Below are 19,648 nucleotides of genomic sequence, written 5' to 3'. Positions count from 1 at the left end.
ATTGTTGGGTGTGTGGCCGACTCCCTCCCTACCAGAATTATGAAGGAGTCCTGCCTTTCTTTCCACATCCATTTACACATAATGGCTCCTGTGGAGCATGGTTTAGTTTAATTAATTCCATAGACTCAGACACAGCAGTTTACCAAGACCATTGGATATGGGGAAACCTGAACCTAGTTTTATTCAAAGTCTGTTACCCTGACAAGGAGGGTCGCCCCAAAAGAACAGGAACTGATCTAGAAAATGAAGTATATGGATTAGGTAATTTTACACCTAATCTCATGATTCTAAATGTCGTATCCGAAGTTGAGCTAGTCTTACCCACCATGTCAGTATTCCCAGCAAAAGGTGAATTATGTGTAAGAAAGGTTGGTTCCATACATATGGGCCACAGTCAATGCACTACTACCGTAGAATTCAGTGACCAAGGCAAATCTTCATTCAGAGCTTCTCGCCACTCCTACTTTATATGTGGTCAGACTGCATATATGCGTCTACCCCTAGATTGGGATGGTACCTGCTACATTGCATTCCTTTTGCCACCTGTTTTCCTAGCTCCTCCTGATTATTACAGAAATATTCATTTAGTACACAACAGAAAACGGAGAGATCTCCCCATTGTCGATTACACTGAGACGGCATGGGACAAGTATGTAGATTTTAATAAAGGTTTCTTTCCCTATATAGGTACAGTTACCAATAGTAAGCTGATACGTAGATTAACCAGAACCCTTGAAGCAGTAGTGAACGAAACTATTTCCGCCTTAGGCAATTTAACAGAAGAGCAGTCTGCTATGCGGATTGTTGTGCTTCAAAATCGTCTTGTCCTTGACGTCATCCTGGCTGATAGGGGCGGAGCTTGTAGGGTCATCGGATCAAGCTGTTGCGTATTCATACCAGAAAATTCGCCATCTGTATATAAAGCCATCACTCGCCTTCATAAGATTGTAAGCCAGATACACCAGAACCCAGGCACTTGGACTTGGTCCAGTTGGTTTTGGAATGCGGTATCAGCCTGGGGATGGAGAGTTCTATCCTTCCTAGGTATTGGCCTTCTCATACTATTCAGTTGCTGTCTATGTCTACAATGTGGACCAGCGATTTGTGGTCTGTGTGCCACATCGTGTATCCCACATCAAGATTTTCATTCAAGATCCCGGAAGAAGAAAGAAGAACAAATGATGCTATATGAACAGATCAATGGATTGATGAAGATTGATATCTCTTGAAGGGCAAGTAGGGGACAAGGAGGGAATGTGGAAATATGGATTTTCCTGGTCAGTTATGTCCCCTATCTTGGACCCCAACGGTTCTATGTGCATGTCGCAAGTACATGTATGTTCCCTCCCGTTCCAGTATTGATGACGCAAACACATGCGTGTCCACCGTCAACATGTCCTCTGCCAGATCCGCCATGAATAGGCCGGATATTCCATTCTTAAATATGAAAGGCCACCGGCTTTATATGGTTCACTTATGCCACTTTTCAGTCCAGGCAAGTAGGCCCTGATTCTGTCATCAAACTCTTCTTGCCTTCTGCCTCTAAAAGCTCCAGCCCGAGCCTGCATCTGTGACCATGAACTTTGTCTCATTCTCTGCGCTGCTCACGAAGCCTGACATCAGCTTACTCTCTGCCAAGAACTGTATTTCACCTTCGAATTATCTGCTTCCCCCTCAGCCGATGCATTCCTGCCTAGTAGTTTAAGTAAACATTCTTCCAGTTACCAAGCAAAAAGACCCATCTTCTCTGTCCTCATGCAAGTAATTCATAGCCTTGTTACCATGGAATATTCCTACCCCCTCGCATTCAGTGTAGACACTTAGACGCTTGTACACGCACAGTCAGTATAGAATAGATTCTGTCCGAGAGTCCTCCTTTTTGGATAACATAGTTCTTTAAACATAGGATGTTAGATATGATTTGGGATTAGGTTGACTTGACCTCCCAGACTTCTCGTCTCCACATATAGAGCTAAATGTCAAGTCCCCGTCACCCCCTAGTTACACGTCAATTACACGTCATACTGCTGCGCGCGCATCCATGCCAAGTATTATCTTATAGATCCACCTATACATGACATCACAACCAATCATGTTCCTTTTTACTCATTATTACACCCATTTTCGGTTACGCAAACCAAACGTCAATGTCCTTATCAATTGTTACGCCTACTGTATTCACTTCATTATAATGTATGTATTATAAAAGTTACTGCTTGTCAATAAAGTATGTACTTCACTTCCTGAACCCCCGTGGTGATGGAACTTGAGGCATCCGATTATAATCGCTTATTGGAATAAAGCCCATTCCGAAACTCTAATATCACGGATTCTGCCTCTCATTTTACTGAGCTATTTTATAATGTTTCTGTACCAAATTCAGTCCCGGTAAAGGAGAAATATTTACCACAGATCTCTTTATGAATAAAGAACCTGAATCTTGGCAGTTCTCCTGGTCTTCCTCTACATCGTTGAGTAAGGAAATGAATACTTAAACTGCCACACTGGCGTAGTCGGCAGTTTGGAGATCCCAACACCAACTAACTACTCTGGGTGAGAAGGTTTCATTTTGTCTGAATGGCATTTAAAGAAAAAGAATTGGAAGCTCACCAGCTGGCTTCTGCTGCTGTCTTTGCCTCTAGGCCCGTTGTTATGCCACATCTCTTCCTGCCTTTCAGCCTGTCAGTTCTCGCTGATAGGCACAGCTCCGGCCTGCGCTGCGGCCATTACACCTCACAGCGCTTGCTCCATTGTTTCAACTGTTCACTGACAGGCACAGCACTTCTTTGAAATGGTGGTTAGAGTCGCGCCGTGCTCCTGGTCTTTTCCCTGTTTTCCGCTGGGCTCCGCTGTGTCCTGGAGGGGACTCCTCCTGTTTGGCTGTTCGCTTTCAGGCACAACGTGGTTGGAGTTGCACTGTGCTCCTAGTCTGTTCCGCTGGTGTCCGCTGATCTACATCCTGGAGGGGGCTCCTCTTCCTTGGCTGTTCGCTGACAGGCACAGCATTGCTCCTCAGTCCAGAACTGGAGGTTGGAGTCGCGCTGTGCTCCTGTTTCTTCAGCTCATTTCTTCTGTTATCAGAAGCACACTCTGCTTCTATGCCCGTTCACTGACAGGTACAGTAATGCTTTATTTCTTTGGAGCTCCTCCCTCCCAACTCCTCGCTACGAGTGCTCTCGTGCCGTGGGTACCACCACGTTCCTTGCCTGTTCACTGACCGGCACTGTATCTCTACAGTATCTCGGCGTGTTGCTCCCCCCCCCACCCCCCACCCCCCCGTGAGCTGCTCAAGGATTGAGAGCCCGGCGGGACGGGGATGCGTGACAAGCTGCGGGCCTCCACAGCATAGGCCCCCACGGTTGATCCGAGCTGTCGGAGAGCGGAGTCCCCCGCAAAAGGTACCAACGCGACGGTGGGACAGCTGGGATTAGACCTTTTTTCCTGAATGTTCTGCCTTAGAAGGAGTGGGGGACAAAACCCCAGCTTTTACCTCTGTGGTCAGCTTTGGGGGACTGGCACTATTGTGAGGAGAACGTGGGAGGCTTACACCGGCTTTCCCGTGGATGGCATGTGGACGTGAGGGCCCCTACTGAGCAAGCAGGTACCACAGGGGAAAGGGATGGGACAGTGATCATGGTTGGGGACACGGCTCTCTTACTCCCCCGCCCCCCCATCATTGAGTAGGGTATAATCTGTATAACGGTGACCCCAGGGCCACAGTCGACTGCGGTTGTAATCACGCTGGGCATTATGAACAGCTGGGCGTGCTGTATTGGTGGCTGAAAGCAGCGAGCGCTGTCTCCCTTGTGCCTGCAGCAGACTATCCTGGACCTTGGGAGCTTTCTTATTTGTGAAATCTGCCCTACCTGGCAATTGCAGTTGGGGCTGAGAGAGTGTACGGTTACACATGCTATTGCACGACACCTGGCTTGACTCTGTGCATTTTGTGAACGGATCTCCTACATAGCGTGGGAGAGCTGGTGTATACTAGGCACTAGGGTCTGAAAGACGCCATCCTCGTCGCTGCAGATGCTCCGGACTCCTGGATGCCCAGATATATTGCTCAGGAGGCGCGAAATATGATAAACTTGCGTGGAGGAATGGGCCACTCACGGGGCAAAACTCAGGAGGCAGTGGCCACTAACTCCCAAGATGTGGACGATGGAGATGCAGCCATGAACATGCAATCATTATATACGATCCCACCCACAGAAGACGTGGGAGCACAGGATAAACTGGACTTGATACTTAACGAAGTTAGGGAATCCAGGAGAACCATAGAACAGCAGATAGGCACCCTTACCACCGGTTTTACCCTACTGAAATTGGATCATAATAAGCTGGCTAACACGGTGAAGGATCATAGCTCCACACTGTAGGATTTGGTGCCACAACACAAGGAACATGCGAATCAGCTCCAGTCACTTCGGAAACAGGTAACGGGACTGATGGACAGGGTCGAAGACGCAGAGGTCAGGGCACGACGCAATAACATTTGTGTCATAGGGCTGCCGGAATGGAGCAAGGGGACTGAAGCGACGACCTACATGGAACACTGGTTCCGCACACATGTGGCCCCTGAGGGCCTCTAAGAATTCTTTTGCATTGAAAGGGCGCATCAGATCCCCATGGGAAAGCCGAGAGTGGGAGCCCCGCCGAGACCCTTAATCATGAAAATCCTCAACTACCGGGACCACGATATGCTACAGCAAAAAGCACGTGAAAAACCACAGATCCAGTTCGAGAACTGCCAAATCTCACTATATCCTGATTACACGCTTCTGGTGCAACAGAGGCGATCTTCATTTCAAGAGGTGAAGAGAAAGTTACCCACCTCAAATATGCACTATTATTCCCCGCCCGTTTGAAGATAATCTATGACCAGAAGACATACATCTTCGAAAGTCTGGAAGATGTTGAAGAATGGCTAGAAGTTATGGAACCTACACAACTCTCGGGGCGGTCCCCTCCTAGGTCACGTGGACCTGGAAATACGAGACACCGGCTATCACAATGAGTGACTGAGTCCACAAGCGTGATGCCATTCCCTGGTCTCACACAGAAGCAAGCCCAGACAAGCAAGGAGACGGCCTGGCGACTGGGAACACCTTCAGGGACAGCTCCTCCCGCAGACTGTCGGAATCATCGGAATACAGCACGGTTTGCTCGTGCTCCGAAAGCAGCTTAACAATCTTTCCTACTGTGACACCACAAACAGCAGATGGAATACTGGGATAGCAGTTCGATCACGATGTTCGCATCGCTGCAAACTGTCGTCAATGAAAGCGCTGCCAGTGCGCTATTCCCCTACAACTTGCATATCCTTTTGCTTTGATTCTCTATAAGTTACTATGACAAATGTAATATCTTACACGATACGCTTGGGCTCTAGGGAGCTCCAGGTTATATGCTGCGTTACATAATGGCTGTGGCTGCCAGTCCCCACTTTGTAATTGCTACAGTTTATTGTGTATTAGTTCACTGTTCATCTTGTTTGGTCTGGCCTGTTTTAGGTTGTAGGCATGACCTGGTATTATGTTTAGGTTGGGGGTTACACGGCTCTGGCACATTACCAGCGTTAAGTCTCACAAGATTGTATGATCCACTGCAAAGTAGAAGAAACACGTGATTGAATGGTACTGCATATTCTAGACAAATATAAATTTGTCACGTGGAACGTCCGGGGGTTAGGCTTCATACACAAACTGCATAGAGTGCACGCATTTTTGCTATGCCGAGGGGCGCAGGTGGTCTTCCTCCAAGAATCGCAATTAATGGAAGCAGAGGCCGCAAAAATGAGACAGAAATGGAGAGGTCAAATCATATCCACAAATTACTCTGCCTTGGCTCGGGGGTGACGATCTGGATAAGAGGGGGGGTACCATTTGTTGTGCAGGTACACATTCCTGCGTGGTACGTTGGACGGAATACCAGTTATCCTTGGGAATATTTATGCTCCAAATTATGACCAACACAAATATTTCATGAGTCTGAACTCAAAACTGACGGGGTGGGAAGCATACCCATGGCTCATAGGGGGCGACTGCAATGGGGTGATGGACGTCACCCTGGATCGATCACATCCTCCCCTGCGAGACCCGATAGCAGGCAGAAGCCCTCTGCGATTGAGTGAAGGGTTGGTCACTATGTGACATGTGGCGGCTGAGAAACCCGCTGCACAAGGAATATGCCTTCTTCTCCCCAGTACACCAATTGCACACCAGGATAGATAGGATTATATGTTCTACCACTATAGCAGATAAAATTACAGACACGACACACTTAGCAAAGACCTTCTCTGATCAAAACCCCCTGGAGACAGTTTTTAGTTGGGGTAGAATACCTACCCCAGTTCCCACATGGCGGTTAGGCCTTAAACACTGGAGAACTCGGAGTTTCGCGGCACGCTCTCCACAATGCTTAAAAACTATTTTACAGAAAATCGAAATACTGCTTCCACAATACTGGTCAAGTGGGAGGCCGTGGAGGCTGTCATTAGAGGAGCAGCAGTTAGCGCCACAGTGGGAGCCAGACAAGAGGTACACAGAAAGCTACAAGACACAGAGACCAGTATATCTCGACTAGAACAGGAGGCAGTGCCCGACCCCACGAAACAGGTATGGCTGCAAGAGACACGCATCCAACATGCAGAAGTGCTTGAAACACTGAGACTAATTGATTATAGATCTTACACACAAACGCATCATTCGGATGCCGACAAGTCGGGTACCCTTTTAGCAAAGCTGATTAGAAATAATCCTCCCACTACTGTCATTGGCCACATTAAATTGCCATGGGGAGAGACTGTGACCTCACAAAATGGTATTAGTAGCACCTTCAATGACTATTATGAGGGACTATCCAGTGCACCGCACCTCTTGAGGGAGTCTTCCATTGACGAGTTTCTCATGGACTTACCGTATCCACGACCCCAGACAGGCATGCAGAAGGACCTGGAGGGACCTATTACCAGGGCAGAGATTAAAACAGCTATAGGCGGACTCTCGTGCAATAAGACACCGGGCCCAGATGGACTGCCGGTGGAATTCTTTGACACATACTCTGAGATATTAATACTGCGGTTTGAGGAGCTATATAAGACATCGCTCGAGGTGGGACATCTTCCTTGCACCACTGCTCAGGCACTGGTGGTGTCATTGCCCAAGCCAGGTTGGGACCCAGCAGACGTGTCAGGCTATCGCCCCCTGTCACTGCTGTGTACGGAATATACAATTTTAAGCAAGGTATTGGCTAATAGAATTCCGCCATACCTTAATAAGTTGATTCATATTGATCAGTGTGGGTTTATACCAGCTAGGAGTACTTCATTAAACCTACGCAGACTGAACCAGATCATGTCTGCTGATCTTACACCCTATCCAAATGCTGGCTGCATATCCCTGGACATGAGACAAGCATTTGATACGTTGTCGTGGGAATACATGTTTAGGGCAATTGCACGTAAATACGTAAAATGGGTAAAGCTGCTATACGCTGCACCCACTGCAATAGTCCGAACCGGGAAGCTTATCTCCAGGGAACATGGTATCCATAGAGGTACGCGACAAAGCTGTCCCCTGTCCCCGATATTGTTTGTTCTAGCACTGGAGCATTTGGCACTCCGTATACGGTGAGAGGCCACACGTTGCGGTATCCCTATAGGCACATCAACACACCTGGTGTCGGCATATGCAGATGATCATATCTTATATACGGCATACCTGTTGGAGGGACTGGGCTCGATTCCCCGTATTTTTGCTGACTTCGAAATGGTATCAGGCTTATCCATCAATTAATCTAAGTCCAATGCCTTTTTCTTTCATGACCTAACCCACCCAGATTGTATTGCTTTTGGAGAGCTCTAGTTGCCAGTGGCCCCACACACTTTCAAATACCTGGGCATTAACGTATATCGTTCACAAGCGGACATGTTGAAGGGCAACCTGGGTAAGGCTATTCGTGGAATACGCTCGCAGATCATTTTCTGGACCACGTTGCCCTTATCGGCTATAGATCGCGTGGCTTTATCTAAGATGGTGATACTTCCCCGTCTTTTGTATTATTTCACAAACCTGCCATTTTTAATACCCACAACAACTTTTAATACGCTAGACACTATCCTGATAGACTTAATATGGGGTACGGGCCGACGTTGAATAAGTCTTAAACTCCATATCAGCTCACGGGGCGGCCTGGGGGCGCCAGATTTCAGAGCTTATTATTATGCATGCCAAGTGCAGTGGTTGTCCTACTGGACAGCAGGGCAAAATTTACAGGAAATTGATTATAGTTCCAGTCACATTGAGCAGGGAAAACTCCATGCTTCATTGCTACTACATAGTAAACCACCCCCAACGCTATCAAACCTCCTCCAGACGTCACTACAGTGTTGGGGAAAGGCGCTACGGTATACTTCTAAAGGTGGTAGATATGCCGATAACATTCCATTGGTAGGGATACTGTTGACGAGCGGTAGACTGACGCAAAGGGTACTTGGACCCTGGTCGGATGTGGGTGTGGAGGCTATTGGGTCATTGGTTGGAGACGGGACACTTATGGACCACAACACCTTCACATGTGCTACGGGAGTGCCTGCCACACTATACATGACACATGCAGCCCTACTGCATTACATTAAAAGACAGTGGGCTCCACAGCGGGAGGAACCCCGCAAATGAGTTTGTCAAATCTCTGTATTACATGGGTTGTGGAAGCCACCTCATTCAATGGTTATACCTCAGCATCCGTACACAGGCCCAAACCCCGCTAGATGCCAGGCGGACACAGTGGGTGGCAGATTTGGGACGGGACTTAACAGACAGGGAATGGGGGGACATATTGAAATATCCGTGGAAAATACCACACAATGCCAAGTTCAAGTTTATTCAATGTATGGTCATACAAAGAGCTTACTTGATGCCGCACAGGCTACACAGAATGTACCCGGAACCAGCACATCACTGCCCCGATGTAAACTACCTGAAGCAGATCTACTTCATATGGTGTGGACTTGTGTGTGCCTTGGTGAGTTTTGGAGTTGGGTTATACAAATGTTGGGAGACATTACACGCATTTCCATGGGGAGCACGGCACTAGAGTGCTTATTAGGTATCCGTAGACGGACGAAGACACAAAAGGTTCAACTCCGTTTTTTGGGACGTGGCGCTTATAGTTGCAAAAAGATCCATCACCATGCGCTGGAAGTCAGCCAGACCCCCCACCCTATGTGTGTGGCATAATGAACTGCTTAGATGGGCAGGAGCTAGAAGCGCGGCGCAGCATAGAGAGGAGGCCCGCGGCCTAAGGAAAAACCCAATCACCTTGGAAAGGGATGCAATGGTGGAAGCCTATAAAAATATCAATCTGGACGATACCTCAGCCGTTCAAAGTACCCAATAGTAAATGTAATAACAGGGTATCATGTATATTATCCCCTGAAGGTTGCAGATGGAGCAGTGTGATCAGAAATTGCACACAAAGTAATTTAACTAGATGGAGACGATCAATCGATTTATACACTGAACAGCCTTAGCCAGATGCCGGGGAGTTGGATGTTAGAGGGGAGGAGGGTGGTGTTATTGGGTATGGATTTGTTATCAGTATTCGGATAAGTGACCTGTACATCATAGTGTGGGAATATACTGCACAGAGATGATCATTGAATGTAACTTCTCCAGATAATCACGATGATGGCTATGTAACGTATTGGATGCAGGTCTTATAAATCAAAGAATTACAACCCTGTATAGAAGATATAAACAATATGTTTCTTGTTTGGCAACAAAAAAAACCCAATAAAGTTTGTTTAAAAATAAATAAATAAATACCTGGGATAGTGCTTATGAGGAGGAGTTTGTAGATTTAACGAGACTTCTCAGTGCTGCTCCCAAGCTCAAGAGCTTTTATCCAAAAAAACAATCTGTTCAACCACTGATGCTAGTGTGAAAGGCCTTGGTGCGGTCCTGCAACAAGTGTGTAGTAATGGTGTGAACACCATCATGTTTGTTTCACGTGGATTGAAGGATGTAGAATACAGGGAGTCTTTGGCAGTGTACTAGGCCGTAAAGAAGCTGAGAAAGTTTCTATGGGGTCAAGCATTGTTATGTGGACAGACCATAAGCCTCTCATTGAACTGTTCACGAAGAAAGGGGTGGATATTGTTTCCAATAGGTTGATTGCTCAGCAGTAATTACATTTTACCATTGAGTACATACCAGGTGTGAGTAGCACTGTTGCTGACACACTTTCGAGGCTGGTGCTTGTGAGTGTGGATACATCTGACATGGATGAGTGGTCTGATGAGGAGGCTAGTTTTATGTGTGAGGCCATTTCTGATGAAAGGTGGAATGATGAGCTGTCTAAGGATGACGTTCTGGGAGAAGTTATACATTTTTTAGGAAGTGTTCGGAGTGATAAAAGAAAGGGATCAGCAGGATGTCAAGTTTTTTGGACAGTGTGGATGAGTTGTGTACTAACATGGGTTTGCTGTTCAGGGGAAGAAAACTTGTTCCTCCTACAAAACTGAGGCAGGAACTCGTTAATCTTGCTCATGGTATACACCAGGGAATGTCGAAGTGTAAGGAGAGACTTCGTAGTCCATACTGGTGGCCAGGGATGGACAAGATGCTGGCCAGGGTTGCATAAGAGTGTTCGATGTGTGCACTTAGTGATAAGACTAAACAAATGAGGGTATAACCCATGGAGATTAGGAAATTACCGGATGGTCCATGGAGGAAGATTGCAGTGGACATTGTGGGACCAATTTCTGGAGAGGGGGTCCCAGAATTGTATCATTGTGATGATTGAGATGTCCTCCAGGTGGCCTACAATGTGCATCTCTAATACAATAGAGAGCAATAGAGAGCAAAGATGTCATCAGGTTCTCAAAGGTACTCATTGCACGAGAAGGTTTTCCCCACACTCTACTTTCTGGTAATGGGGTGCAGCTTACCTCCAAGAAAAAGAAGAAATTTCTTTTGGATAGGGGAATAGAACACAAGAAGTGTTCCTTGTATCATTCGGAAACTAATGGAACGGTGGAAAGGTTGAACAGGTTCCTCGAGGAGACGATTGACATGGCCAAATCTAATTCCCTTGATTGGAATGAGGAAGTGATGAGACAAGTTAAAATGTATAGGATCACCCCTCATTTCACAACTGGTAAAACTCCTTTTCAGTTGTTCAGGGGTAGGCTCCATAATACATTCGTAGAGCCACCCTGGGTTAACAACTGTGAGGCTGAAGTGGGCAAGGAGCTTGGTGATTTAAGTTGGCATCTGAGAGAAGAGGGGAATATACAGCGGAGGAAAAGATACTTTGGTGTTAAACTCAGTGAAGAGGTTGGAGGTACAAGTGGGTGATTTGGTCATGATCAAACAACTTGGTTTTGAGTGGAGTGATGAAGTTTTCAAAACCCATTCAAGTTATTCAAACTTTTAATAATGCTGTAAGACCCCAGGATCATCGCATATGGAATCTGAACAGAGTTGTCCTATACAAGGGGGCGTGCGGCAGCAACAAGGATGATTTGAGTTCCAATAAAGACTTGGGAACAAGAAGGTCTGACAGGATTGTGAGGAGACCCAAGGACTTGGGAGACTTTGTTTAACCACTGTTCTAAAGGGCAAAGTTGCTTTCGTCTTGATCTTGAGCTGCTGTTCTATGCGCGTAGAGTTTTATTTTCGTTGTTGTTATATTCCCGCTGTGTTTTTATTTTTGATTTACTGTCAAAGAAGGGAGTTGTGTGGTAAACACTGCTGTGCTCCTGGTAGCCCAGCTGTGACTGTAGGGACTATGATGTAACCTGGTGTGGGCTGCCCAGGCGATGGAAAATTGCTTAGGGCAGGTTTGAAGAGACACATATTGGGGAGCAGTTGATGGATGGGATCTCTTTATGAATAAAGAACCTGATTCTTGGCAGTTCTCCTGGTCTTCTTCTACCTCGTCGAGTAAGGAAATGAATACTTAAACTGCCACAGTATCTTTTGTGCAATAAGTATATAGTTATATACTCCAGCAATCAGTGCATCAAACTATAAAAGTTTGTTTCTAAACATCAAGTAAATTCCTAGAATTCTTTTCAGATTCATAGGAAATGTAATGTACATTTGGGTGCTGATAGGTTGTGTCATCCAGGGATGGAGAGCTTTGTGGCAAGTGTGACCAACCTTCCCTGGAATAAACTTTCACATGTGAGTTTGGAATATTGCACGTGCCCGCCGAAAACTGGAAGTTTAGTCAGAGAGCATCACACTTGTAAACTATAACTTGCACACAAATAAAATGTTAATGACCTCATAATATTTATACTAATTAGTAAAACACTTAAAATCACATCATTAAATAAAACCTTCTCAAATTAATAAATAATAATATAGTTGTTTTGTTGATAGAGGTGTGATTCGATATTACATTAGCACTAACTCTAACATCTTGTATGTCATTTGTAATTGCATCTGATAAATCCAGGATGAGGTCATTGAACATTGCATTTGGTGTTTGAGGTATGGTTGCATGGCTGTTGTGCAAGTTATGATTGGAAAAACGAATCATAACTGTTAACCTTTTCAGTTTTAATTTGGAATTATAAATCTAATAATCATAACTGTTAACCTTTTCAGTTTAAATTTGGAATTATAAATATACTTTGTGTCGCGCACACACGCGCACACACACACACACACACACACATATATATACACTAAGTACTGGTAATATCTGGAGAATCTATGCGAAAAGTAGGGGGCCAAGAAAACTGTTCAATGTGGCTTCAAGCTCCTCAGTTTCATAAGTACTTTACATAGTTGTTTCAAAATTCTGAAGGGTCTGTGGAAGTCTGAAAACGACACTTCTGCAGGGTGACTATGAAGAGGATCTCGTCAGGCAGGTCTTTCCAATCTTTGTGTGTTGGAGAGTTTCTTCATAGTGCTTCGAAGAATACAACTAAACATACAAATGTCTGTCTCTGTTGCAGGTAGCCTATCTGACCCGGCTGAGAAGTATGCGTGAGGTGCTGCAGCATTCCACCTTCTTCCAGACGCATGAGGTGAGGATAAATAAGAAACACTGTTGTTCAATGTTGAGGGGACAGTAGTGCCATTGAACTTGAGTGTCTGTGCAGATCATGTCATGTGGCTTTGCAGTTTCCGATCATGTTCCCCCTGACATGCTTAATCCATCTGCGTCAGCAAGGAATCCTGGCATGTCATTTAACTGCACCACCAAATCCTTAACACATTTCTGATGAGAAATCTGGATCACTGTAACAGTGTAATAGGTGGCATCCCCAATGTTAGTTCTCCCGGGTCAATATTGCAACTAAAAATGTCTTCAGCTTTGACAGAAAAACAAATACTCTTCTTTATAGTACTACAGAGACCCATCATCCCTACCTTTCCCAGCTCCTTTCACTACACAACTTCACGCACTCCATTCAGCTAACCATCACCTAGTCTTTGTTCCAAAGCCGTTTGTGCCATTAACGATTCTGGTTCACATGTACCCCTACTATGAACGCTCTTCCTTCCCTATTTAAAGACTTACACTCCATTCCAACCTCCAAACAAAGTCACAAAATACACCTAAGAACAAGAAGTCAAGTCTTGCATATACACCGTCTGTTTTGCATAGCACTTACTACCACTTTGCACTTGTTTCAATATGGTGCAATTGTATTCCGTGGATATATGGTATAGGCTCAAACAATGTGTAATGTCTTGCTTTTTGTCCCACATCTACCTTCAGATATAATGACAAAACTGAAATAAATCTACATACCAAAATAAATGAAGTTACAGTTGCTAAGCTCTGCTGATGACACAGTAAGAACCTTGTAAGACGATCTAGAGCCACAGTAAGTCAAACAGCAAAGCAATGAGAAACGGTCAGGCTGGATGAGTAGAATTCCTGGGCTGGACTGTGAACCTGTTTGATGTTATTTAATATGGCACTGCCCTCTGACAGCAAACCCAGGAGGGATAGACCTTGCGTTCTGCGGAAAATCCAGGCACAGTACAGGTGAGTAGTGTGCCTATAAGAAAATACTAACTGATCACCAAGCACCCACAGGGACAGAAAGTAATATGCCGAGGTTCTGTCCAGTGACAGTCAGTGTTTATCTGAAATAAGAAATAACATGTCTGGTGAGAGTCAGCTCACATGGTCCCAAGAACCATGAAAATGAATTCAGGCTATTTAGGGGCCAGTAACTGAAAAAGTTAAGCAGAGGGATATTAATACTCATAGAAAATCCTCCATTTTGGAACAGACCAACCCGTATCCCAAAACATGCTTGGCTAATAATGAGAGATGGGGGTCTATCCTACTGGACAGGGAAACTAGAACAATGGAAGCCTCTTGCAGAATGGCTGATGTTGAGAAAAAGAACAAGGTATGACCGTTCAGTGTAGAGAAGATCTGAAAGTCATAGCCAGCCCAGGATTGAACTTAAGAAGAGATAGTTCATAAAAGAGAAGCTGTTCCAAAGTATCTGAGATCACCAGGGCCTCAAGTGTTACACAAACACTAGAGCATCAGCCAACTTAGTGTCTAAGCAATATTTTGGAGTGTGTTTGTGAAAAATACGGTAAGCTTTCACACGGACCATCTTGAAAGTTCAAAGAGAATGCATAGAGTTGAGGGTGAGGTTAAGGTTCTGTGACAGTACCATTTTGCTTTAGATGATAGTGCCTCTTAAACTCCTGATGTAGCTACAGTACTTAGATTCGGCCTGATAATGATAGGGTGCTGCTCTTACATACGTGTTCCTGCAGTTCTCTCCTCAGCCATTCTTACCTCTCTGAAGGGATGGACATGGTTGATGGTGGCAAGAGTGTGGCTTGGGCAGAGTGTGATAAGGAAGGGTCAACAGCTGCTGTCTGCGGATGCAGAGTTGTTAAACAAGAGCAGGAATCCCAGGTAAAGTAGTTTCAAGGATATGCACCAGGAGTCAGGCTATGCATCCTGCAGTGACATTTGCCTGCTTTGCTTACTTCTTACAATTATGAGCTCCCACTGCGCTCTCATTATTTAAAGGAACGTATATGAGCCCAGCAAACCAACTACAATTGTAAGAGGTTCTTGGAGGGTCGGGAAGACATGGGCTCCCTCCTGCATTCTTATCAAAATACCCCTAGGAAAGCCTGCTACAGAGACATCTCCTAAAGAATGAGGCTCAGTTAGCTGCAGTCATGGGTTATAGTTGAGACCCAGATTTGTTTAAGCAAGATGAAGAGACAGAGGAAGAAAGTATAAAAGGATTTTGACTCACACAATGTGCTGGGTTGTTCAATAAAAGCCCAGAACTGGAATACTGTTTCCCTTGTGATGAAGGGCCATCAAAGGCATCAGAAGACAACAAGTATCAGTTGTATAAAAGGGGGAAGTAGCAACTATGACACAGAAAGCATATACAAGTAACAGATTATTTCTACTTGCAACCCTGAAGGCTAAAGCCTGGAAGATCATAAAGTGGATCAGCTGCTCTGTGTGTTCATGAACACAGATTTCCGAGTCATCGGGGACACAAGCATGGACAGATATTTCAAAGGTAGTGCAACTCCTAGTACCTTGCATTATGATAAACAAAATGAAAAGGCAGGAGCAGGTGATACTGCTAGAAAAGATAAGACGGAGAACTACCCAAGTTGGAATGCACAATGCAGTTCTCCCCAGGGAAATGTTACCTCAACAGCCCACCATTATAAATAGGTCAAAGATGGCCTGCAGAAGAATGTTAGTTTCAAAAGCACTGGGCAGTGGTTTACCTGGAGCACATATGCTGTTGCCAAAATAGGACAATGCAGCTCTGAAACTGGAACTGGTCAACAAAGATATTCCCCTTCACTAAGGTGAAATAACACGGGGAACCAGATTCCCTGGAAGGTTGTCACTCTCCTTGAAGCTAGGGGAATGACGCTAACTCTGCATTCATGATTTGATTATGCAGTGACAATCTAAAGAGAGTAGTGAGTGGGAAGAGCACAGTATGACACAACAATAAGATATATATTATGTGCAGTTTGCAGTTCCTGAAAAAATCAGAGTGGAACCTGGATCAGGAGAGAGTTCTACAGAGCAGGATGAAGATGAATGAGTCAAGCTGTGCTTGAAGAATGCATGTTCGACCTGGCATCTTTTTGCATGTTTCCCCTGTCTTTTTGCTTTCTGACCTCCTGGTTTTGACCCTGTGTTTGCTGGTTTAGTGTCTCTGCGCACTTTCTCACTGCTGATCAGTTTTAAAGTGCAAGTGCTCCTAAGGTAAATTGTGTTTATGGATTGGTGTTTCCATAGTTGGTTTATTTGATTTACTGGTAAGTCCCTAGTAAAGGGCACCAGGTGTGCCAGGGCCGTAAATCAAATGCTATTAGTGGACTTGCAGCACTGACTGTGCCACCCTCATGAGTAATCCTGTAAAGGTATCTCAGACCTGCTACTGCAGTGCCTGCACGCAGTTTGTGATTGCCATGTCAACCTGGCACCCACTTGCCAGGCCCCTAACCTTCACTTTTCTCACATGTAAGGCACCCCTCAGGTAGGCCCAGGGTACCCCCATGGGCAGGGTGCAGTATATATGAATGGTAGGACTTGTACTGGTGTGTGTGAAATTTCCTGATTGTGAAATACAGTGTAATTTGTTTTTCACTATTGAAAGGCCATCTGTTCCATAGGATAGAATGGGAGATACTTAGTAACATCTTAAAAGTATAACTTTCCACTGGGACAAGATAGGAGAATGGAGTTTAGTATGTCTGAACCCAGGATTTAAAGATACATATTTTAGTAAATATGGATTTTAAAGTGTGTGTTTTGAAAATGCCACTTTTAGAAAATAGGCATTTTCTTGCTTAACCATCTGGTGTGCCTCTGCTGGGTTGTGGATTGACTGTCTGCCTTTGGAGTGACAGGAGCTGGAGATGTGCAGTCACTGCAGACAGCCACTGGGGGGTTGAGGTGTCTCCTGCCTTTCCTGTATGAGTTGGGCTGAGTTGACTGGACCTGGGCTGCATTTAGGGTAGTGGGAGGAGATTTCCTTGCACCTAAAAAGGCCTGGTCTGCCCTACACAATGCTGCCTCCACCTCCTGCCAGGAAGCTGGACCAGAGACGACAGAACTGGTTTGGACTAAGCACAGACACTCACTGCCACAATAGAACAAAGGGAAATGTGGTATAAATATTGGGGCTCAGACCCCAGAATTTAGAACTCTTATGAATCAAGGAACCTGCCAAGAAGAAGAGCTAGAGAAGCTGTGAGGAGGAGCTACCACTGTGCTGTGTGTTTTGCTGTGTTGGCCTGCAGTGGCTGCTTATGTCTTGGGCAGAGAAAGGACTGAACTGAATCTCTGCCACTTCTTTGTTTGAGTTTCTCCAAGGGCTTGAGATAGAGCTTGCCACCTGAAGTCTAAGGGACAGTACATACTTCAAGTTCATCTGCTACCAGCACTAGGAGCTGTGTGTTTTGTGCTGCGACAGAAGAAAAAGCAACCTGACGCCTCCAACAACACCACTTCCGCCTCTGTGTCCTGAAGGCACCACAGAGGGCACGCCACAATTCGCACTCCAACACTGGTCTCACCGACGAGGCGCCCTGATGCCGCCACCGAGCCGCTGCTTGCACCACGACCTGTGGGCACCGCACTTCACTCCGCCTCGCTTAACGCCGCCACCCCAGTATCCCTGATGACGACGCTCCACGGCGACTTCCACACCACTGCTTGCACTGTGGTTCGAGGGCACCGCTCGTAAGTTACATCACGCAATGCCCTCATCCCACACTGAAGCCTTGGCCTACCCACGCCGGCGCCATCTACACCTGTTCGTCAACCAAAGAAAGCACTTCAGCAACGACGACGATGCTGCTTGCACCGGGACCTGCCAGGATCGCTACGAACCCACATCACTTCACACACCAGGTCTGGTCTCAGCAACTCCGCTGGACGACTGTCACTGAGCCAATGCCTGCAACGCGCCCTGAGGACACCACACGCTACACTTCGCACCGCAGCCCCGATGCCGGCACTCACGGCTTCAACCGCGAGCAGTTCGATCTGCAACGTGTGTGACTTCAAGGGCCCGACGACTCCTGCACTGACCACCAGAACTAACGCCTGCCGATGTCCGCTTTTCGGAGCTCAACAAGAGGTCGCCGATGACCTGCATCTCTAAAGGTACTGCTTTGCGGGTCTTCCCGACACCGTAGACGGCCTGCAATGCCGTGGTTAGCCGGAACTGTTTGGATTTGTTGTTCACAACTCTGTGATAGCCCCGGATGGAGCTATTGACTTGAAGGAACTGTATTTTAAGTCTATTTTTGCTTATTGATATTTCTAAGAACTGTATGGTGGGTTTGTTTCGTTTTTGGTCTTGTTTTGCACAGATAAAATATTGGAATTGTTTTTCTAAAACTGGTGTGGTGTCTTCTTGTGGTGTTTTTACTGTATTACTGTTGGGTATGTGCAAATGCTTCACACACTGCCTCTGAGATAAGCTGGACTGCTCGTGCCAAGCTACCAAAGGGGTGAGCAGGGATTATTTTAGAAGTGTATCCCCTTATCTTGACTAAGAAGAAGGGTCCCTACTTGGACAGGGTAACAACTTGCCAACTGGAGACCCTCATTTTTAACAATGCATTAGTCTTGGAATTTCAGGACAAGATGCAGGTTTGGACTGAGTTGCATTTGTCAAGGTAATATATTCATGTCAGTGCTCAAATAGCAGCTTTAGCTATGGGAAAGGCAATATGTGAGGGTTGCAGTACTGGACTGAGATTGCTGACTTTTATGTCTAATAAGGTCCACTGGCATACCTTCCTCTAATAGATCCAGAATACTAAATTAGCAGGAGCCCCTATATATCAGGGCTGAGGATAGATTTCACCTTCAAAGCACCAGTGCCTGTTTTAAACAGAAATTTTGTTGGATTAGCAAACTAATTTGAGATGAGGAGTTATGGGTAAACACCTCACAGGTCGTTTTAAGGAAACCTGTTCCTACAAATGTATACCTAGGCAGGATTTAATATTGTTAGTTATTCACAAACCAGGTTTGAAGAAAGGCCATGCCCTCTGGCGATCCCATAGTACGGGTGACTGTTGAAATAAAGACACCCTTTTTTGAAGTAAGATACTGTAGGAAAGTAGGATCTGCTTTCATGGTCACCCCCACTTTTTTCTGGTGTCATTATGTTTTTCTGACTAGTCTGACTAGGATCCTGCTAATCAGGACCTCAGTCTCTGTGCTTCGTCCCTAAATTGGACATGGTTAGTACTTAGGTACACCCCAGATTGGCTACTGGTATACCCTTGTAAGTCCGTAGTATATGGTTCAAAGGTACGCAGGGCATAGGTACATTAGGGGTCCCCCATGGGCGAAAGCATGTATTATGCCACTCAAGGGAGACCACTCAAATTGTGGCTACAGGCTTGCCATTGCCACCTGTGTAAGCTGGTGCTAGCACCACTTACGACAGATATATGCTTCCTTATATCTGAGGTCACTGCACTTGAAACCTATAAGTCACCCCTAAGGCAGGCCTTTCAATCCTGAAGGCAGGATGCTGGGTTATAAGTGTGAGGGTGCCCCTGCATGAGCTGGACACCCCTACAACCCACAGAGTCCATTCTCCCAGGTTGTAAGTGCATCAGCCATTACG

The 19,648-nt window shown here is 45.7% G+C and overlaps 1 protein-coding gene across 6 annotated transcripts in view; it reads left to right on the top strand.

Annotated features, from left to right (window-relative positions):
• The window catches only part of LOC146798257 (inositol-trisphosphate 3-kinase B-like), an 856,729-nt gene that overhangs the window by 803,608 nt on the left and 33,473 nt on the right, over positions 1-19,648 (top strand). For all 6 annotated transcript variants that reach the window (XM_085625536.1, XM_085625539.1, XM_085625537.1 and 3 more), the window contains one exon: positions 12,974-13,045. In XM_085625536.1, the coding sequence (XP_085481662.1) occupies positions 12,974-13,045 (72 nt within the window). The remainder of the gene's footprint in view (positions 1-12,973; positions 13,046-19,648) is intronic.

Source organism: Triturus cristatus, chromosome 9 (genome assembly GCF_964204655.1).
Source record: "Triturus cristatus chromosome 9, aTriCri1.1, whole genome shotgun sequence".
Lineage (NCBI taxonomy): Eukaryota > Metazoa > Chordata > Amphibia > Caudata > Salamandridae > Triturus > Triturus cristatus.
Note: the sequence above shows the minus strand (reverse complement) of the source record. Positions and strands in the feature narration are given on the sequence as shown.